This window comes from Netta rufina (assembly GCF_964035555.1).
Source record: "Netta rufina genome assembly, chromosome: 14".
Classification (NCBI taxonomy): domain Eukaryota; kingdom Metazoa; phylum Chordata; class Aves; order Anseriformes; family Anatidae; genus Netta; species Netta rufina.
The window spans coordinates 18,949,005-18,971,790 of NC_140137.1; the positions used below are offsets into that span (position 1 = coordinate 18,949,005).

Here is a 22,786-nt window from a genome sequence, read left to right on the forward strand (position 1 = left end):
GGCTACCAATCTGCGTGTCTTCACCAAATAAGAGAAAGCCCAATGGTGCTTTCATGTTGAACATATGAAATTTATAATATGATAAGGACTCGTTTGTAAAACAGATAAACACGTGTGTGTTATACGTTACCACTTTTGATTCACTAAATCTGCACTCTATCCACAGCTATTTATGAGCGCTGCAAAGGATTCCTCTGTAGACAATTGCTGCTGACTAATTGCACTAATACTAAGGATTAAGACAAGGCATTTCCAACTCCTTATTTCCCCATGGGGCTGCACACACGTTGCCTGTCTGTCCGTGGTCCTTGTGCAGCCCTGGGCAGGGCAGGGCAGCCCCCGCTGCGGGCTGCGAGCCCCCCATCCCCCTGCCAGCCCCGTTCCACTCTTATCACCGGGGCCAGCTTTGGCTCAGGCTTGGCGTGGAGACGTCCCCCCCTGCCCCTCTCCAGGCAGGCGGTGTCTGAGCCCTCCCCATCTGCTGCACCACATCAGCCCCTCGCTTATCCCGCTCAGCAGCGGGCTCTGCCTGGCCCGGATAAATGCTGCCGTCTGCTCCTCCTCCCCAGGCACTGCTGCAGAGGTGGCTCCGTGGCACAGCGCCCGCTGATTTGGCTGTGCCTTCACCTTCCCAAATGCCCATGTAAGGCTCTGATCACTGCTGGGGAGATGTTTCCCTGTCTACTTTTGCCTGCTGCTGGCACAGGTGAGCTTGGCCCTACGAGGCCAAACTGGCCGCTCCCCAGCAAGCACCCTGCGGAGAGCTCCGCCGTGTCCTCCTCCAAGTGACTCATCAGAGATCTCTCCTGTGCCTGGGGTGCACCTTTCGATAAAAAAAAGACAGCAAAAGCTCAGCCAGCTGAGCACAGGCTGTGCCCACACACCCGTGTGTCCCACACAGCACCCCGTGTCCTCCTGTGCAGTGCAGTGTGCAGCCAGCAGCCCGTGCTCCCCTGAAGGATCACTAGAAATGGGAGCTGTTTGCTTTTGCTCTCTTCCCTCTCCCTCATCATGCCTCCTTTCCCCTCCTGTCTGGTCATTACGGCCAGGGCAGGAGCTGCCACATGTGCTCCACACTGTGCCAACATCAGCAAAGGGACCAGCCCTGTCCTGGGACTCATAGGACTGCCACACAACAGTGCATTGACATTTGTGGGGTTCCTCCAAGTAGGCTTTGGCAGCCCACAGCAGTGTCACAAGCATCAGGGGAGCACAGCCCAAAGCAGCATTATGAAACAAGCCGAGCGCTGTGCGTATTTCAAACAGCGCCGTGGCTCCGAGTGCCCCTGGAGCCATGGCCGGGGCTGGCAGCGCTGCTCAGATTTCCGAAATGGCTTCGCCAGCTATCCATGTATCTCCCTCCGGGCAAGCTAAGAGTCATGGGTAAGGCAGGAGAGGATAACAGATTGGAAACTGGGGCACACAGAGCCTCGCTCCGGGGCCCGCGCTGCCCCAGGACCCTTCGGAGCAGCCGCTGCTGACCTCGTCTGACATTGTGCCGAAGAGGATGACAAACGTTGGGTGCTCCTCATCCCCCTCCGGCCTCCTTCTGCCGGGAGGGAGCTGCCGTGGGGCCGGCCTCGCTCCGGGATGGGCGGAAAGCACCGCGGGAGGCAGGGACCGGGAGAGCCCCGGCTGCGGGGCGGGCGCTCGGGGCAAGGCGCGGGGTGCGCCCCCCGGGGATGCTCCGCGGGGAGCCCGGGCACCGGCAGCGCCCTCCCGGGGCCGGGACAGCGGGTGTCCACCGGGATGCACCGCCTCTTCGGGGGCCGGGCCGTGCCGTGCCGAGCCGTGCCGGGGCGGAGCCGCGTCCTGGGGGCGCGCAGAGCCGCGGAGAGCCGCGGGGAGAAGCATGCGGGACTACGAGGAGGTGTCCGCCTTCCTGGGCGAATGGGGCCGCTTCCAGCGCCTCGTTTTCTTCCTGCTCAGCGCCAGCATCGTCCCCAACGGCTTCAATGGGATGTCGGCCGTCTTCCTAGCCGGCACCCCCGCGCACCGCTGCGCCGTGCCCCGCGGCGCCAACCTGAGCGGCGAGTGGCTGAACGCCAGCATCCCGCTGGAGCTGCGCGGCGGCCGGGAGGAGCCGAGCCGCTGCCGCCGCTACCGCCTGGCCGCGCTCGCCAACTTCTCGGCGCTGGGGCTGCGGCCCGGCTCCGACGTGGAGCTGGGAGAGCTGGAGCAGGAGCCGTGCCTGGACGGCTGGGAGTACAGCCGGGACGTCTACCGCTCCACCATCGTCACCGAGGTGCGCCGCCGGGGGACCCCGGCGGAGGCGGGTGGTGGCATCACCAAAGGGCAGGGGGTCGAGGGAGAGGGTGCGGGAGGAGGGGAGATGCTGCCGGGCTTGGGGGGATGGAGGGCGAACTGTGCAGCCCGTCTGGGTTATCACTGCGGAGCGTCCAGTGGAGACTCCAGCCTGGTTTGTTTGCAGAGGGCTTCCCCGTGGCGGGGAGGTGAGGGCTGAAAATAGACGGGTGGCAGCTGGCTGCGGCCCACTGACCCTCCTGGCAGCCTCCCTGGGTCGCTGGTTCCCAGCCCTGCTGTGGATGGGGCCATGGACACCACTGGGCACCCCCATCAGGGCTGCTTGGGGGGCTGCTGCTGGCTCCTGTGTGAGCCTGGCCCCGAGGCTGTGCCCAAGCTGCCAGTTTTAAGCCCCTACAACATCCACACAAGGCGTCGAGGGAGCATCAGCAGTGACGGTCATGGAAGCACTTGTTTGGGGTTTGAGTGCACCAGCGGGGCCGGGCTGTCTGCACGTCTGGTGGCGAGCTGTGATAAAGGAGGAAAGCACCATCCCCTAAAGCTGCGGAGCTGCTCTCGCTCTTCGGTGTTATGTGACAGGGTTAAAGGGATAACGGGCTCAACCCACGCCCGCGGCACTGGCGTTTGGCAGCGGGCAGGCCCCGTGGGCCGGGCAGCGTGCCCCAGGGCAGGCAGCGTCACCCGGGGTCGCTCCAAGTGGCCTGGGAGGGGACAGGAGATCCCACGCATCTCGAGGTCACTACAGCCATGAGAGGGCTCTCAGGGAAACCTCGGGCTTGTGTTGGGGTTCTGCACAGCTTTGGGGAGCCGAGTGCTGCCCCGGTCGGGCTCAGTGGTGGAAGGATTAACCCTGCTGGTGCGCCCGATGGATCACGCTTGGGGTGCGCAGCGTGGGCAGGGAGCGGGTGCCTGCCCCTCGTCTGCAGCCACGGTGACTCAGCAGGGACATCGCCACCAGGAACCATCCTGCTGGCTGGGCACGGCCGTGGGGCTGTGCCAGGGGGCGTGGGGGCACGGGCAGGGGTGGGCAGACGGGGGTTCAGCTGCACTGAGGCACGCGGGAGAGGAAGATGAGCAGGGAGAGGCTCGGGGAGGGGACACCCCTCGCGTGCCCGTGGACACGTGTAGCCCATGTGTGCATCTCCCCTGCCAGCAGCTGTGCTCAGTCCCCATCCCTCGGGAAGCTCCCCCGGTCCTGGCCATGGGCGAACTGTGGCCACGTCCCAGCTGCAGGACACGTGCTGCGGGCAGGCACGTGCAGCAGAAAGGCAGTTGGGGGCAGTGACCCCCAGCCAGCCCGTGCTGGCAGTGGGGTTTGCCACGGGACCTGGAGCGCACCCGAGGGGAAATAACACACCCAGATGGTGGAAACCAAGCGTCAGGTTCCCAGCTGTAGGCCAGATGGAAAAGGATACTTGTTTTGTTTAAAATGGCACGAACGTTGGGGAAAGATGCTGAATTCTGTTTTAAAACCAGGAAAGCGGGCAGTGATGAAACCATGAGAAGAAGCAGCTGGGTTGAACTTGTGATGATAATTTTTGTGCCCAACGTTTTTCTCGGTATTAATGAAGACGAGCCTGGACATGCCATCAGGAAAGCTCGATGGAAAAAACCATCTTCAGCTGAGGAGCAAAACCTGGTGGTTACGGGACTGGGCACTGGAGGTTGCATCTGAGTCATTCAGCTGCATCAAATCCTGTTACTGCTGCTTGAAAGGAGCAGGCTGGGAGATGCCAGCCCAGCCCTGGTGTTATCTGGGGATGTGCTGAATTCCCTGGAACGGAGGGTCCCAAGCTCAGTCGTATGGTAGGTCTGAAAGTGGAGATGATGTCAGCAAAGTGCATGTGTCCAAAACACAGGGGAAAAAGGGACATAACGAGGTCAGGGAGCTGAAGGTGTCGGTCAGGTTGTTCCACATAAAAATGATGTTTTTTTGTCTGACCAGGTGGCCGGTGTGGCTGCTGCACCAGGTCAGCACTGCTGGCACTTGCAGGGAGGCTCTGACCCAGAGCGGGGCTGCTCCTCTCTGGCCATTCCCCGGTTTCCACCATCTGTGCTTTGAAACTAATTTAAGTGTTAACATATGTATTTCTGCTATGCTGTGGGTTTTTGCCTGGAACTTAACCTAATTCTGCTCTAATTCCAGGGAGCGGTGCTCAGATCTGGCTGTCACTAGAGGCTCAGGCACAAGCAGCGGTTTTGCTCTCTGGAGCAGGGCTCTTACATGCACTTAACGCCCTGGTGCAGGGCTGTCAGCTCCCTGAGAGGTGCTCTGGGCTGTCCTGCAGCACCACAGTGCTGCACGGTGCATGTCCCTGCTGCAGGAGCCCCACGAGTGCCCACGGCAGTGCTGCAGGCTGCTCCCTGCTCGCCTGTGCAATTCCCAGGGGAGGCAGGGGGCTGGGGCTCAGCAGGGGTGAGCAGCCTCCCTGTACAAAGCTGGGTAGGAGCTGCTGTGATGTGAAGGCATCTGAAGGATTTGTCTCTCCCCCTGAGGCTTTTTCCCAGCAGCTGAGCAGACCGACCAACCGGTCGGGTCACAAAACTCATCGACCTGCAGCATCCCTGCTGACCACGCCGGCAGAATTCACCCTTCTGGAAGCCAGGAGCTTGGGAACAGGGGGCTCGGGGATGTGATGGCCAAAAAGGGATCCAGCAGCATTCTCGAGCAGCTCTAATTCCTGGTGGTAAAAGGAACTCGCACGGACGCTTACACGTACTTTGTTCTGCAGCGTGCGTAGGCAGAGATATTAAAGAATTACTTATTTGCTGGTTAATGAATAATTCCTCCAGCAGACAGTTTGGGCGCCGTGGCTGCAGGTAGCTCAGCCTCTGTGTGCTGGGCACAGGCTGGGGTGGGCACTGTCCCTCTGGAGGAGCTGAAATAAGTTAAATGGCACTTTTTTTCCCCAGGAAGCCAGTGCTGCTTGCAGGGACTGGGGTGGTGATGGGGCTGCAGAGGCATGAGCTGCAGGGGCAGGATGGGTCGTGTGTGAAGGAGGACGAGGTGAACTTCACCTATTTTCGTATAAGGGGCACTTTTTTGCTCAGCAGCTTCAGCTGTTCCTGGGGTCAGATGGATTTCATTGTGTTTGTGTGTTTTCTGGTCAGGTACGGTGAGTTCCTACAGACAGAAAGCCCACCCCACCAGCCGGCTGCTGCACACCCCTACCACATCCTGCAAATTTTAAGGGCTCCTCCTGGTATCTTTAATTTTTTTCTGTGTGCCATGGGACAAGGTAGGCAGCTGGGAAGCGCAGGAAGCAATGCAGTTCCATGGGCAAATTATGAGTTATCTGGTTTTAGGCTGTAACCAAAGTGCTTTATAGAAGGCTTTTTGGAAATGCCAACCCCGCACCTCGCACCTGGCAGCGCAGAAGCAGGCACGGGCTGCTGCCCTGAGCAGGGCGTGCAGCGGTGCTGTAATTAAATAGCAGCAAATGTTAATCACTGGGGCTTTGCTTCCAGCCTGTGGGGCTGAGTGTGTGTCAGGAAGCCTCCTCGTTTCCCAGAGCAGCTCTTTGGTGTCTAAGCAGAGCCTGCGGACAGCATGGGTCGGAGTTGGGGACCACCGGGGACAACGGCCCGACCTCCCCTGATAGTTGGAGTGAGCAGGGGTCGGATTTTAATACCCTGAGTGATGTTCTGTATGGGCTGCGAGCTGTCTGCCACCTCGTTATTCACCAGCTTCTCCGAGGCTGAGCATACAAAGCACTTCAAGTCCGGACATGGCAATTTGGGAACCTGCCGCCCTGTTCCCTTTCCTCTCAGTTTTTCTAGGAACATCCAGGGCTTGATTTGCACCTCCACTTTTTTTTTTTTTTTTTTTTTTTTTTTTAATCTCCATTTCTTCTGACAAGTGAAACAGATCCTGGGTATGTTTTCCAAGTCCAGCATCCCTGGAAGCATCCGAGCCCCGCTGGCCCACGCCCTCCCTCCTATCTTATCAAATACAATTAAGATAAACAGAGATAACCACCTGGGCCTGGCCCACACCTACCCACCTATTCCTCCCAGCAGGGACGAGATGGTTTCCATTTGAAATAAATCAGATTTAAGCAACTGAGGTGCATTTCAGCCCCATGCCACAGGACTCCTGCATTGCAGATGATGCGCTGGGTGTTTTCAGAAGTAGGAACAGGCAGTGGTTTGAAATGCCAACCCGCTGGTTGTTTTGTTTCACTTTGGCAGGACAGGGAGTGCCATCAGACAGCGCTGGGATCTCTCTCCAAATCCCAACTCGCTCCTTTTGGCCGGGTGCCTCTGTGCTGGGGGCAGCCTCAGCCCCCTGCTGCTGCTCAGCCCCTGCACCCCGCAGGCAGAGGCTGCGTCCCGGTAAAGGCGATGTCCCCGCTTCCTGATAGCAAGGCTAATTATTAAAATGATGCTGTACTTTGAGCTGAGCCTGATTAGCCTACCTTCATGGTACAATTATCTAAGCTGCGACCGACCTGTTTGAAGCGTGTCCAGCAGCACCCCGGCGGGTGTGCCCTGACCGGGGGATCGCTCCCCGGGACGTGAGCAAGCCCTGGCAGATGCGTACTCAGTTCTCCCTCGGGTGCACCGAGGCTCCTTGTGCTGATTTCATTTTTTTTTAAGCCTTGCGTGGGGTGACGGGAGGCGCCGGGTGGAAGTTTCCACGCTGGCTCCTGTCCCAAGCCTCCGGTCCCAGCCACGAGGACGAGCGGCGAGCATGGAGCCGCCCATGAGGATGCCAGGGGGAGGAGGGATTTAAAAGAGTAAATCTTTGTGGGATGGAGAAAAGAGATTTCACTCTGAACACTCTTGTGTACGTTCTGTCAAACCCATAAACCAGAGAAATGCAGCAGGTTTTGCACCAGGGAGGCCAGGCAAACTGTTCCCAGGAGCACCTCAGCTTGGGGTGCAGGATGGGTGCAGGATGGGTGCGCATCAGCTGCAGGGACCTCACGGCCCCAGCCACTGGGAGGGATGGGGAGAGGACGGGGGGAATTCGGCCACAATATGGGGAAATCGGCACCCTCCTGGGCAGTGCCACGCTATTCAGGGCAGATCTGATCGTGGGCCCTTCTCTTGCAGTGGAATCTGGTGTGTGAGGACGACTGGAAAGTGCCGCTGACGACGTCCCTGTTCTTCGTGGGTGTCCTCATCGGCTCCTTCATCTCGGGGCAGCTCTCGGACAGGTAACACCACCGCTGCCAGCTTCGCTCAGGAGCAGAGCAGGGCAAAACCCTGGGAACAGGCTTTTTCTTTAAAAATCCCAACCTTCACCCTCAACAGACGTGGAACTGCTGCCATTTGTACGTGTCAGGAAGCCAACAGCTGGTCTCTGCACCGAGTCCATGTGGCAGCCTTGCAGTTTGATGGGCTGGTCCCAAGCTCGTTCCTTTGTCCACCCCTTCTGGTAGCTATAAATACCTCGTTTGCTGTCACACATTAACTGGGAGTCTGTTGTTGGAGCTGTAAGGCAAAAGTTGTCCTTTGAGTGGGAGCTCCAACGTGTCTTGTTGGATGAGATGGTTCGCTGGAAACGAAATGCGCCCACGAGGAAAATAAAAGGATAACCTGTAAATGAATAGCAACGATGTGATGCCATCTAACCACGTAGATGTAAAATGCCAAGAAAAATACAGCAGGTGTTTGACAATTATCTCAGCAGCAATCAAGTTTTGGCCTTACAGGTGTCCAGTGCCAAACGCCCATTCCTCCTGCGTGTCCCCATCCCTGCTGCAGCCCCGTGGCCATCCCTGCCCAGTGCTGCTGCGGTTGGGGAGGAACATCTCAGCGGGGGGGGGTCAAAACTCAACGTGAGACTTAATCCCAAAGCCATGAGTATTAAATTCCATGTGATCCAAATTTAATCTCCTGCCCCTGGTGCAAAAGTCGGGCCGCGTTACTGTTTGAGAGGAGACGAGATTATCACTAAATCCCTCTGGTGCCCCTTGGGAACATCTGATAAAATGTGCGCACCCGAGCAGCTGGCGAGCCAGAGGGCCCTTCTACTGTTAGCTGCTTGTGGAGCTTTTTGGAAAGGTTTTGTCAATAAGCGGGTGTGTTCTGAGCCCAAGTGGGGTGAAACCAGCTGATAGAGCTCGATAACACGTCCAAACTGCAGTGGTGTTACGCCGTACAGATGCCAGCAGCCTAAGTGCCATCATTTCCTAGCTTTGGTCTGCACGGCTTGTGATCTCAGAGTTTTTCTCACCTATATACTGTCGTCTGGGCTCCTGAGTTCCTGTCTAGTGACAGCCTGAACTTTCTGCTCTTAATTTCCTTTATTAATTTATTTCCTGGGTCTTGGGAATTCTATTTTTCGGTTCTTGTAGAAATAATGCATAAAAGGCATAAAAATTTAACTGATCTTCAGCTAAGCTGTGTCACCTGCAGTTGGATATTTGTGCTCTCTTTTGCGTAGCCCTGCTCCACGAATGAGTTCAGTAATCATCTCCTTTGTCCTTGGCACCAGGTTTGGCAGGAAGAGCATCCTCTTCTCCACCATGGCCGTGCAGACAGGCTTCAGCTTCCTGCAGATCTTCTCCACCAGCTGGGAGATGTTCACAGTGCTCTTCCTCATAGTGGGGATGGGGCAGATCTCCAACTACGTGGTGGCCTTCATACTGGGTATGGATAAGCCTTTATTAGATTAAATGCTTGCTTAATGTACTGTTGTTTTTTTCCTCTGAACTTGCAGCAGTTAATTAGAGACAGCTCTAAATCCTCACTGGTAAAATTCCTAATTTAGGCCAGCATGTGTTTTTTTTTTGTCTTGGATAGTTTAAGAAATCTCTTCAAATAGTTAGAGCTTGTGCTTTTTGCAGGTTTAGAGAAAAAGAGGAGTGCAGGAAACATCAACACAAACATTATTTCTGTGCTTTTTGGAGGAAAGGTTCGAGGCAGGCTGAGGGCTGTTATCAGCGGGAGCAGGGCTGAGCCAGCAGCGACTTTTGGGTTCCTCCCTGGCCACCCCCACTTTGCAGAGGGCTCTGGGCAGCCAGCCCTCGGGGCAAAGCAGTTTCCATGCACAGCGTGAGGAGTTAGCTCTCTAATTGTGGTTAGTCATCAGCTGTCTTCAGTGCAGAGAGGCATTTCTGCAGCGCTTCCCACCCTAAAAGGTGCAGCTGAGCGCCCTGCATGCCCCTGCTGCTCCTCCAGCCCAGCCAGGAGCTCCCAAAAATTGCATATGGCAAGGGTGCTGGGTGGGGGAATGCACGCACAGGAGGAAGAGAGGCTCCTGTAGGAATCCCATCCAGTGGTGGGCTCCTGCTCTGGGGTTGCTCCCTTTCCCTGTGCCCTGGAGGCGCTGCCTGGTGCTGTCTGGCGTTGGTGGACGCTGTGTCTCCAGCTTGGGGGGAGCAGTGGCACCAGCACGTGTAAATCCCTGCTGTGCTGCAGCCCTGGCACTCCCCAGCACCAGCTGGGTTTGGGGTTTTTGTTTGTGCCAGTGACTGGTTTCCCACGGGTTTCTCCTTTCGGTTCCCATCCCAGCTCTCGATATCCGAATGCTGGAAGCCCGCTGTCAGCCTGTGTCACCTCCCCGTGCACAGCTCAGTGCCTGCTACAGATTCCACATACAAACCAGCTTTTTCTGCCAGTTTTTCCTTAGTTGTAGTTGTTTTTTTTCCGTGTTCAAGTCCTGAGGCTGTAAAACAACAGAGAGATCTGTGAAGGCGTGCTGCTGTCAGCCCAGGGTTGCTATTGCCAAGAGAATAAGGGAAGGAGAGACAGAAGAGAAATAGAGATGGAGGATATTATCTCAGACTGGCTCATAATGCCACAAATCCTACATCTTAACACACTGCTCAACAGGTATAAAACAATGCTGCAAGGCTCAGACGTCTCCCCAGATGCCCCTAAGCAAGAGCCATCAGCAGAGGAAGACAGCACAGTTTATTTTTTAACACACCCTTCCTGTCCCTAAGAGTCCTTGTTTTCATCTTCTCGTGAATTTATTCAGTTACCCCAAGCTTCTGAAATGGAAACTTGTAGCTATCATATAGCTTTTTGGTTTGGTTGGTTAGTTTTTAAGTCTCTGGTATTTTTTTTCCAATCGCTCTCAATATTAAGGGTTTTAACCTTTAATTAAGGGGTTTTAAATCCCAAACTAGAGAAAGGGGGCAAAGCCTATTTCTCCTCCAAGCACGTCGGGAAGGCTCCTGGCAGTCTGTCGGCTGCTGGCCCAGGCCTGCCCTCACCTGTGTTGGGCAGCACATTAATCACAGCAAGGAGAAGCTGCTCCATCCCCTGGGAGCCCCCGACAATCCCAGGCATTTTTAGTTACTGGGCAGGTCTGAACGCTGAAAATTGGGAGGAACTCCCCCCATGCTAATAGCTCTGTCATGACCATCACCTTTTGGACCATTACTCCTTGGCAGTGTCAATTAAAGTGTTATATAAGATAAATTTTATCTCTTTATATTTAAACCCTTTTCTAACGTTGTTTAGCTTTATTTTATAAATGCAGTAAAGTATTTAGTCGTGACTGCGAAGAAAGAGTTAAAAATGCTAATCCAACCTCCCTTGTTTTAAACAGGCACAGAAATTCTTGGCAAATCAGTTCGTATTATATTCTCTACGTTAGGAGTTTGCATATTTTTTGCAATTGGCTACATGTTGCTGCCACTGTTTGCTTACTTCATCAGAGACTGGCGGATGCTGCTGCTGGCGCTCACCGTCCCGGGGCTGTTCTGCGTCCCGCTCTGGTGGTGAGTGCAACGCGCCCGACGCTCTCCCCTTGTGCCCAATTCTCTCCAGGGCCCGGTGTTTTATTTTGCTTTGTGTTTTGTTTTTGTTTTGCCTGTATTCAGCCCAGCTATCTGCCCACTGATCTTTCCTGATGCTCACCGTGTGCCTGGGGGCACTTTTGCCACCAGCTCTCCGGAGCAGCTGGGGAACTTCGTTTGGCCCCTAACTCTGGACACTGTTAACCACCTCGTAGCTGTGGTAGCCCTGGATGATTCAGTCTAACCTTTCTTCCCTGCTTTTTTCTTTAAGCCATGTTTAATGAGGATTCAGCTGCTGATGGGTACTAAAAGCTGAGTGAAAGGCTGGCAGGAGACTGCACTAAATGTCATCAGGCAGAGGTGTGCGCTCCCAGGCTTTGCTTTGGCTGCCAAAGCAAGCGTGTCTGCAGCCCTGCTGGCACTAAAAGCCAAGAAGAGAGCTCACACTGAAACCCAGCAGTGGTGGGGACCTTGTGAGGTCCCTCATAAACGCTCAGCTCCTTTGAGCCATCCCATGCTCTTGTCTCGGTGGCTGAGCCCATGTTTTCTTTCCTCTCCCTGCTGCGCTCATCCACCTCACTGTAGGTGCGCCCTCACTTGCCCATGGGTGCTCTGCCCCGGGAGGCTGAAAAAACAGATTAGGAAAAGTTAGTGCTGTTCTCAGCCTGACAGGCACCCTGAAATTACTGCTGGCTAAAGGGAGCGAGGAAGCATTTGTTAAGGTCACAGGATTTAGTTAAGGAAAGGTGAGATTTTCTGTCCCGTGGTCAGTGTTAATTCACTCAACGCATGTTTGGAAGTGATTAGAAAATGCCATCAGCTCTGCATGGGGACAGTGCCTCTGTCCTGTGCCTAGGAGAGCCTGCATTAGAGTTGTGGTAAAATCGTGAGGTTTGTATATAGATTCCTATGACACAGAGCCTTTAAATATATCCTCTGTGCATTTAAAGCATTTCCACGCTGTATGCAGTTTCCTAAGAATAATTTTGCTTAACAATGATTAAGCTACCCCCGTATTTTCTGTCTGTCCAGTAACATCAGTCTGTTCACTTATTCTTTAAAAAAGAAAAAAAAAAAAAAAAAAAAAGCAGGCCCCCTAGGAGAAGGGCCCAAGCATCTCCTTCAGCAGGAGGATAAGCGCATCCCATGTGCTTGAGCTCTCCCCCTGGTCCCAGTGGGACACGTTCAGGAATTACATTGCCTGCATGCTTCTGCGCTGACCGTGTTCAACCACAAGTAATTTGCGAGATGAGAGCGCAGTTCAAAAAAAAACTGTACATGTGGCTTTAATAATGCTTTACTTTTGTGAAAACGTTGAGTCATTTATTCTGAAACTTATTGCAGGATCATTCCTGAATCCCCTCGGTGGCTGATCTCCCAGGGAAGATATAAAGAGGCAGAAGCTATTATCCGCAAGGCTGCAAAAATAAATGGCATTCCAGCCCCGGCTGTGATTTTCGACACCGCGGAGGTATGTTTCACGTGCCCTGTCACTTTACCTCGTCAGCAGCTTTCCCCTTTGGCCAGTTGACTTGTTGTGAAATGCCAGGGCAGGAATGGCTTCCAGCAGCAGCTCATAGGGGCTGGCGCTGGCTGTTGGCGTGAGGTAAGTGTTGGGTTAGCAAAGTCGAGATGAGAAGCCAGAGGGCTTACTTATTTGTTTGCTTTTTACAGTAAAGCTCTGTTCCGCAGCAGTGGTTGGTTGTGGTTTTCAGAGCAAGGGTGACCCAGCTTGCTTCACCCTTCGGGGCACGGAGGAGACCCGAGGAGGACGCGTTCAGCCCCGTCCCAGCGCGGTGTCAGCGGTTTGCACTTTAACAGGGGCTCTTCACGGGCACTGCACGGGGGCACCAAGTCCAGGTCCACGTGTGCCGGGGCCCCACGGTGACCCACAGGATGCTCCAGTCACACAGAGCACCGAATGCCTTGAGTGCCCTTGAAACATGACCGGAGAGAAGGCCTCGGATCAGCTAAAATTCTTCTGCAGGCAGATTTTTTTCTTGCATTTCATATTTATTGGTTAAGAAGAGGAAGCCTAGCACCGAGCAGGCTCACGGCCGCGGCAGCACAGCTGGGTTTCGTGCTCGCCTCCCCCCCAGCAGCTCGTCCTCCCCCAGAGCTCCTGCTGAAGAGGCACGGGCACGGCTCCTGTGCAGAGAAATCCGCAACGCCGTGGGTCTGTGTGTCAGATCCGACCTTCCTGCATCTTATCAGCACCTGCGTTTTCTGTCTGCTGATACAGAAGAGAGCAAAGCACCGCACACCCCTTTGGGGTATCTGCAGGAGAGAAATGCTGCACCCTTGCTGGCAGCATCGGTTCATCGAGCGTCCTCCTCAAATTTTGGCTGGGCTGAAGATCTCTGCTCCAAGCATCTGCTGTGCTGTAAATTCTCGCACACGTTCCAGCTATGGGAACTCTGGAAGCACTTTTCTTCACAGCCAGAGCTCAGTTGTCCTTCATTTTGGATCTGACTCTTTCAGGCCCCAGGGGGTGGGTCTGCTGTCGATCACTCACGTGTTTTTGAGACCAGGCAGCAAAAGTGGGCGATAACTTGCATTTATCTCACACCATTTGCGAAAGTTGAACGGAAGAGAGCTGAGTGCAGCGCACGGAAAAATGCCTCCAGTCATGAGGCTGCTCCTGGAAGGACTGTGTCAGATCCTTAAGGAAGTGTTTGTGCATCTCTCTTGTCAGTAATGCTCCTTGTTCAGTAGTCAGCACGGTGCAGAGGTCCCGGTGCTCCCGTTTAACAAAACCTGGAAGGTGCCGCGGAGTACAGCTGGGTGCAGAGATGAGCACTACCTGAGGACTGCACCCCGCTGCAGAGCTTGGGCTGCCTGGTGGGGCCCTGGGATAGCCGTAACCTCGTAACTGCCCCGACGTGTGGGTGTGCAAAGGTTGTTGTGCTCTGAGGTGTGGGAATTTTTTTGGTTTTGTCTTCCTTTTTCCTTCAGATGCAGGATTCGAAGCCTCAGCAGCAGCAGAAGGCTATCCTTCTGGACCTATTTCGAACCCGAAACATTGCAACTATTACTATTATGTCATTACTTTTGTGGTAAGGAAATGTGTATTCCTAAAGTACCCAGGCAATAGAACGATTTCTGATTTGAGGGCACATGCCACAGGTTTAGATGAGTTTCAGCCTCGGAGCCTACCCACATGTGGTCCTTGGCTGGTTCGTGCCCCCCAGCGGCCCTCGCACCCGCACTGCGTTAATACGTACAGGTGTGGGGATGGTAGCCTCAATTCAGATGGGAAATAATTAAGAAAATATATGTAGCAACTTGTGATTTTTTTTTTCCTTTTGTTTTAAGAAGCTCCCATCTCCATAATCTCTCTTTGAAGAGAAATGTCTCAAAGCAGAGGCAGAACCAGGGCCAGACCCATGGCCAGCATTTTCGTTGTGTTTCTGTGCAGTGCCTCTCTCATTGGGATCCTGGTCCCTGCCTGGGCAACCACAAGGAATGACGACCAAATAGTGCCATGTAGCCAAACTGCGGCCCTTTTCTGTACATATTTCCCCCAGCAGAAAGGAACTGGCTAGCACGCCTGGCGTGCCCTAGCAAGGCACTCTTGAGATTTGAATCCTGGAGGTCCAGCTCTGTTGAGAAGAGTCCAGTGAGACGTAACCAAAGTGCCGAGGGTGGGAGAGCCTGTCCCTGGAGTTTGCTGCGAGTAGGAACGTAGCTGGCGTGGGAAGCTTCCCAGACTTGTTTCGAGGTGCTGTTAATGAGCCCGTTGCAGTGAAAAGCCTTTGTGACTGACTTCCACAAAGCCTAGTGCTTGGTTCAGGATATGGAGGAAGGAGAGAAATCAGAGGGCTCCGCACGCTGCTGTGGATGTGAGCACTGCAAGGGATGGCAGAATTAGAAAGTTGGGGTTGCCACTGAGGTTTTTAAGCCACGATGTCCATGGCAATGTTTTGCAACATCCCAGTTTTGTAACAACCTCTGAGGCAGCACCGGAGGTGTTCAGAGAATGGTGTTTCTGGAATAATTTGTTCTTCTTGCTTTTCTCAGGTTTTTCACGTCAGTTGGTTACTTTGGCCTCTCCCTTAACACTCCAAACCTGCATGGCAATGTCTACATCAACTGCTTCCTCCTGGCGGTTGTTGAAGTCCCATCCTACGTGATCGCCTGGCTTCTCCTCCGCTACCTGCCTCGGCGCTACTCAATAGCTGGCACCTTGTTTTTAGGGGGTGGCGTCGTCCTCTTCATCCAGCTTGTTCCTACAGGTACAACATCTGATACAACACGTAATTAAATGCAACGTTATGATATTTTATGCTGCTGTCTAGTGGGTCTGTGGAATTACTGAAAGCTGCGATCAAATCTGGAATCTGAGGTCAAATTTATGCTGATCACTCATGGCTGTGATTTTTCTTTTCTTTTATATATATGTATATGCATATGCTGAGTCACACATGGCTCTTGCTTATTGTGTCAGATTACTGAGCTTTTTATAGTCCAGGGGAACCAGCTTGTAAAGTGAGAGCCAGAAGTGCACTGTGATTTATCTGGTTATGTGTAAAGGCCAAAAACACCCTGCAAGCCTCCCAGAACTCACTGTGTGCAAATCTTCATAGAATTTTGGAAAACCAGGGTGGGTTTAAGATTGTGCTTTGTTACTGTGTAATCCAGAATTTTGTTCCATTTCAAGAACATCCTTTTACTGAGTGAAATATAAAATCTGAAAAGTAAAAAACCTGCTTGTGCCTTCTACAGCGTGCTCAGCAGGAAGACCACAGCCAAGAGATCTGGGGATGGGGCTAATGTGCTGTAGAAATAAAAACAAACAAAAGAAAAACAACACAACTTCTAGATGAAGGAAAAAAAAAAAAAAAGAAAAAAAAAAAACAGAGATGGGGCTCTGAAAAGTTAAAGAAATACAAGTAATAAGCAAAGAGTCTTGTTTATTTATCTTGGTTTAATGTTTTCTCCTCCAGATTACAGTGCCCTGTCTGTTGGCCTGGTGATGCTCGGAAAATTTGGCATCACCTCTGCGTTTTCAATGCTTTACGTCTACAATGTGGAGCTCTACCCAACGCTGGTCAGAAACATGGCAGTCGGAGCTACATCCACGGCTTCCAGGCTGGGCAGCATCATTGCTCCTTACTTCGTTTACCTGGGTGAGACATCGTGCATTTCTTGCCTTGAGCTACCCAACTGCCCAGAAAAGTTATTTTCTGAGCTTCTGAGGCGCAAGTTCAGCTGTTAGCCCCTTCATTTGTTGTCCTTTAAGTCCCTTCACTCCCTTTGGGTTTCACGTTGTACACTATAGAAGTGAAGCAGAGCCTTTTGGGTTTCACAAAAGAAAAAGACATTGTTCATGTCTTGTAAGCAGGTCTGTAAGCAGAAGTATTGATTACCTCTAGGCTTTTTTTTGGTTTTGGGCACTCATTACCATCTGAGTGCTGCACAAATATGGAATGACTGTGATGTTCCTTAGGGTCTTCAGTCTCTGTTGCAGCATAGGTAGCAGGAATGGGTAGATGTAGACAGGATGAAGTTTTTATTGTTTTTGTTTTCTCTCGGGTTTCCATAGGCTCAGTCTTTAAAAAATCTTGTTCCAGTTATCAGAACGGTTTCTGATTGCTTTCAGAATAAACTTGTGAGCTGCTGATGTCTGCTATGGCTAACTTAGGACTTGCAGTTCATCCAGTTTATGACCACAGAAGGAGATCAAATCACAAACTCTGGCTATATATGCGAAATACCCAGGGGTCTTCATTTTACTCTTAATTTATTCCACACATTCTAAAGCATGCTGCTGTATCCCAAGTGAAAAATAGAGCTGTCAGGTTCAGTTTGGTACTTTCTCCACCTTAAGTACTTTAATTCCTAGCTAATCCCTTCACTGAAAGACCTTTTAATTTCTGTGCTATTGTGATCTGAAAGTCTCACATCCTGCCTGAGCATGTGTGCACTGGCTGCAGGCTGCTGGTAGGGGCCGCTGCTTTCTCGTCCAAAACCAGAAACTGAACAGACCAAGGTCAGAGCCTCTTGTGTCACTGCAGGCTGATGCCTTCTCCACTTCCAGAAAGGAGGGTACTTAACAATCACATACACACACACACACATTTAATGGTCCATTAGTCTGAAATTGGCCTGTCCAGCTGCCATTAGTCAGTTCCCTCCCTTTGCAGGGCACCAGCGGGATGCTCAGTCCTGGACAGCTGAGTGCTCAGTTGCTTATGAGCACTTTCGTCTCTCACATTGAATTATTTCACTGAGGATTTGGTTCCAGATGGCAACCCAGTACTGAAGACTTGCTTCTTTCAGCAGTGATCCCAGCAGAGCTGCTACCTTGCAAAGAAGTTGGTTATCCCAGTTGAAAATGTGCAAAAAGCTATCGGCTGCTACAGAAACGTGGGTGTAGCATGGGACAGTGATAGGTGGTGATCACGACTGAGCATACATTATAGTTTTAAATCAAAAAGTCTCCATCTTTTCTGGCAGATACTGCATGTAACCCAGTTTGGATTGACCTTTGACATTTTATAAATATTTCAGCTAATTTTTCCAAATTAATTCTGCATTGCAGTGATGTCTGGAATATAAACTAATGTTGTTACGTCCTGTGCTCTGCCAGGTGCCTACGACAGAGTCCTACCGTACATCCTCATGGGAAGTCTGACTGTGCTGATAGGGATCCTTACCCTGTTCCTCCCAGAGAGCTATGGAAATTCTCTGCCTGAGAGCTTTGAGCAAATGCTGAAGGTGAAATGGTAAGTCGGCTTTCATTTATCCCATACTTCACAGGAATTGAGGGTTTCTTTGTACATAGTCCCTTTTCACAATCAGCAAACATTTCATCAGCTCCATTGCAAAAACATCAAAACATTCAAAGCGCCCTTTAGATTTGTTGTTAATTTTATGGACTTTGACATTGTACAGTTCCCCCAGAGTCTCTGAACCTGCGGGCTGACGTGCTTGGTTTGCATGGACATGTGCAAACCAAGGCTGACCTTCACGTTGCTTTGGGGCTGCTGCTTCATGCCTCCCAATGCTTTCCATCCTTTTATATCAAGCGTTTTTTGTTGAATTTTTTTTTTCCCTTTCAGGAGTAAGTTACTTAGCAACACGGATATAAGTCTCTCTCCTTAACTCTGCATTTAAATTAGCCATTTAGTAGGACAATTTACAAAACACTTTTCTCTTTCAGTATAAATTTGTCAGGTGCTACTCTAAATTAAGCACAGGCTTTTGATTTTCTAGCCTCTTTTCCTTGGGAGGTTAGAGACACACCAGGACAGCTCTTTCTCCTGGTTGTTTGTTTGGCTGGTTTAGCTGTAAACAACAACAGTTCTCCTGCCCCACCAGATTCTATTTAGGGTACTCTGAGCAAATATGCCCCCTGAAATCTGTGTCACACATTATAGTGCAAGTGCAGTGGAGACAGTGTTTGCTAGCTGCTGTTGTGGGCAGGAAAACTCATGTAGAGGGAAACTGAATTAGCTGAAATGCAAATGCATAAATACTGTCCACCTTAGTGAGAGTGTGTATTGTGAATGGAATTTTCTCGTAACCAAAAAAAAAATAAAAATAATCTTGAATTGCCTGTATCTAATCTGGGGTCAGTAACGGAGCTGTCATTATGCTTTCAGAATAAGAAGAATTCTCAGGCCAGGTTCCTTGATAAGGGCACGCTGCTATTTATGACAATTAGGGACTTCTCAAATATCTGACCCATAGCTTTTTAGCTCTGCAGTTGATGAATTGTAGCTGGAAGTCCTGGAGACCAACCACATTCCCTTTGGAGACTGCCTGTATAAACAGAAGGAAGTAACTGAATTACAGTCACTGAATTAAATTCAAGTTCTAAATGTTGTCTGCTGCATTGCTTCTTCCATGCAGAAGGGCATACTTCAGAGAGGAAACGTTGTTTTTTTCCAATGTTTATATAAATTCCATAACCTGGTTATTTTAGCAGTGCTGATTAGGAGGGGTAAGGGTCTAAAATATTCTCTAGCTTCTCAGTCTCGCACTTGCTTTCAGTTTCAGAAATGGGCAACAAACCACTGGAGCTAGGAATTCTAAGAAGAGTCCTAAAATTTTGGTAACCCCAATGTGAAGATGGATGCCTGCTCTCATCGGGGCAGAAAGAACAAGATGCATTTCCTGCTAGAGGAAAACAAAACCTGACAGTCAGTGCTGCCACACCATAGTTATTATCCCCTGTGCTGCTGTAGCCAAATACCCAGTTTACTGAACAGATGCTGTCTGCTCCATAGGACTCTTAGTCTGTGATTGTGTCCTGATTCCTGGAGTGTGCCAGCAGGTCCAGTCCTTGCTGAAAAACAGAGGTCTGCGTGTACTACGCGTGACTCGAGCAGCAGGAATACAGCTATGACTCTACTCGGTCATGTACTCAATGAAAGCTGCTAAAAGGAAAAAAGAAGGTAGCAAATGTAATGCTGGTGGTTTCTCTTGCTGTGTGCACTGACTGGATGAAGGGGAGCTGGGTGTTTGTCACCGAACATCTCAGCACACGTATCTAAAGGAAAGACCCCAGCCTCATTTGAAACCTGTAACCAAAGCCTGATAGTCTCGGTGGAATCCAAGTTTAGCTGTAGCAAAGCACATGTAGACATCACTGAAATAACATTTTTGTTTAATAAATAACATTAGTGTTTTAAAAACAGTAACATTTTTTAAACAAGACAGAGTAGCTTTTGATGTGTGTTTCCCACTTTTGATCCACTTGTCCCTGTAAAAATTGTTGTTTTTTTTTGTAAAGCCTAAGCCTGCTGAAATCACTGGGCTTCATGAATGTTCTGTGTAAGGACCCTAGCTTGCTGACCTACTTCTGATGGGCCGTGCCCACTTTCAAATGAAACACAGACTTCAGCAAGTAAATGATCCTATTCAAATATGCTCCGCAGTGTTAGCTTTGGGGGTTTTCATGGTATATTGACACAAGCAGCTTTTTGAATCTTTTTGTCTTTTTTTCAAAGCATTTCATTTCTCCTTTGAATACACACTACATTGTGCTTTACCTTCAGAGAAAGCTCATCTCAGTTTTTAAAGCCTCTGCAAAAGCCTTTGTACCATTTTCAAATTTAAAGGGGATTGATGCTTACAAAAATCTGATGTTCTGCACAGGAGTTGTTTACCTGCAGCTAGCAAGAACTCAGAAGAGCTGATTTGGGACCATAGATTTTTTTTTTTTTTTTCAAAACAAAGAATGCCAACAAAGCCAGTATTTTATTTTTCAAATCCTACACGTTATATATGCATTTTTTTAAAGTTCAGCAAAGCTAGGTGAGATGAAAAGTCACACGTAGTAGAGCTCAGATTTGTGCTACTACTGTTTTATGAACACTACATAGTTTGGAAAAAGTCTTTTTTATTGGTTGTGCATGGACGTGTTGGCCACATAAAGTCTGTCAGCCTAGCCAGACTACCTAGGACAGGTAGGCTGATTTTTATCATTTATAAATAACTACCAGCCATGATTCACATTCTGTAAGGGCCAAGAAAAGCAGCATCTCATCTCTTAATGTGAGAATTCATGGCAATTTGTCTTGTGCTGGCGTTTGGCACACAAGTGAGGACCTCCCTGTAAGTTCAAGCACATATATAAAGCTTTGTAACATTTAAATGCAAGGAACTTGTGCAATCATTTCAAGCTGCTCTTTGGGATGTGGAAATTCTACTGCCTTTAATATTAATGTTCTGAAGTCATGTTTTTGCCACAAATGTAATGTGGCATAAGGCTAATGACCCCAGATGTTCTCATCCCTTCTCAAACTGGAATTTCTCTAATAACAACAGTATTTAATCTTGTCTTATTACAAAGTTAATCTCTAGAATAGCTGTTTAGACATAACTAGATTTCTGAACAAAACCTTTATATCAGCTTTGAGGACTTAGTTAAACACAGGTGGCTGTGTTTTTATGAAGATTTTTATATTAAGTTCATACTTATTTTATGTGATTGTAGGCCTAGGTATTTCTAAAGGCAAATATTTTTATATTCTTAAACTTTGTAGTATCTTAAAACCTAATTTTAATTTTTTTAAATAAGAAAAAGGATTGTGATTTTTTGAAATATCTTGTTTAAATCAGTTTTATTTTTCCTGTTTATACCATTCATCCAAAGCTAGTGTCACAGTTTAGTATTGGCAATTTAAAAAAAAAAATCCTTTGTGAGTGGAATGTACCTCTGACAAGAATGTGATGTTGTTATAAGGACTTAATGTGTCAGAGCACAGTCAAAACGAGAAAAGGAGATTGCTTCAGCTGACGTAGTTACTGAATTTTTAATTGTGCAGCTGAAGAAAACAGCATTGGTTTAGTAGCTGTTGGCAGGAAATAAATGTGTTGCTGGTGAGCAATTTAAGACTTTCACTGCAATCTTCAGCGAGTTTTCTGTGTCAGACACTCAGTGGGGCTCACTGTGAGACCTGCATGCTCACGTGCAGTTGGCAGATGTATGTACAGCTCTGACTCGGAGATGGGAGGGAAGCACGACTGGATCTCTCCCATTGATTGCACTGTGCCTCAGCTCTCTCCTCTGTCACATTTACCTGGTTCTGTCTGTGTAACCTCTTATCTTCAGTAAGATCTGACGTGGGCTTATTGGATCTGTTAAAGCATGTGTGCAAATGTAGTAGTTGTTGCTTGGTAACTGCTGTCTTTATTGTAATAAAAATGTGCACTGGCATTGTGTAACCTACTTTCTCTGTGGTTTGTCATGGAAGAATAAAGTCTTCTAAATGTAACACTTGCAGAGCTGTTTAAAGAAGTAATTTATAATGTATTTAGCATGGATAAGGTATGAAAACAAAGCCCATAAATAAGCTCTTCCCCAGAAGATGACTGTTAGTACAGTTTCTCTAGCTTTGAGATGGCTCAATCCTGGCTTCCTACAAAGCCATGAAAGCAGAATGCTTTCAGGCTGTGTTGACAGGTCAGTACAGCAATCCACTATGCACGTGTGTAGGGTCAAACACAAACCCCTTAATTAAATCCTCAAAGATGATTGTGAGGTTTAGCTTCTATTTAGTCCCTTTCATTTGCCACATTTCCCCACACTGGAGATTTTTCACCACTGTGATTCCAACATGGAAAGAAAGCTCTTTCTCACTACACGCATTCAAGAATGCCATACGTGGTATTCCTTTGGCTTTTATCAGTTGGAGGTATCGGAGGAGCTCGGAAGCATTACAAACTGACCGCAGCCCCCATTCCCCTGGGCTGCTCAAGGGGAAGAGGTAGCAGGTGGACAGGGGGAAGGTGCTTTTAGTTTGCTTTTAGTTCTCACTGCTCTGTTAGCAATAGGCAATAAATGACGCTACTCTCCCTGCGCTGTGTCTGTTTTACCCATAACAGCAACCGGTTGAGCAACCCCGACCCTTGAGCCCTTTCCCGTTGTGCTTTTTGTCCTCATCTCCCTTTGAAGAGGGCTCATGAGGGAGCCATGCGGTGGTGTTGGCTGCCTATTAGTGCGGAAACAACCACAGGAGTGCAGATTTTACATTGATTAGACACTCGTGCATTACATGTATGCTTTATTATACATTTTTAGACACGTCTGGCTCGGAACGGGCGGCCGGGCCCGCGTCCTTCCCCCTCAGCGGCCGAGCCCCCGCCGCGCCTCCAGCCGGCCGCGGCCTCCGCCGGGCCGCACCGGGCTGGGCCGGGCCTCGGCGGCCGCGGCGCCCGGCCCCACCTGCGGGCCCTCCGCCTGCAAACCCCACCCCCGGCCGCTCCCCCGGCGGCTGAGGCCCGGCCCCATGGCTCGGAGCTCGGCGGGCCGGGCCCGGCCGCTTCCTGGCCGCGGGTAGCAGGCGGCGGCGGCGGCGGCGGCCGCAGCT

At 50.4% G+C, this 22,786-nt stretch overlaps 1 protein-coding gene across 2 annotated transcripts; it reads left to right on the forward strand.

The window, feature by feature from the left end:
- Nucleotides 1-1,852: 1,852 nt before the first annotated feature.
- SLC22A4 (solute carrier family 22 member 4) lies at nt 1,853-19,076 on the forward strand (the record flags this gene model as incomplete). Of its 2 annotated transcripts, none has more annotated exons than XM_084295009.1 (10): nt 1,853-2,245; nt 7,324-7,427; nt 8,711-8,865; nt 10,775-10,946; nt 12,309-12,435; nt 13,920-14,020; nt 14,985-15,199; nt 15,911-16,093; nt 17,557-17,692; nt 18,963-19,076. In XM_084295009.1, 10 exons carry the CDS (start codon nt 1,853-1,855, stop codon nt 19,036-19,038), a joined length of 1,662 nt encoding a protein of 553 aa, XP_084151135.1. In that variant the 3' UTR covers nt 19,039-19,076. The 2 variants fall into 2 exon arrangements, with proteins under 2 accessions (XP_084151135.1, XP_084151136.1); XM_084295010.1 differs by having other exon boundaries at nt 13,926-14,020.
- Between the last annotated feature and the right edge of the window lie 3,710 nt (nt 19,077-22,786).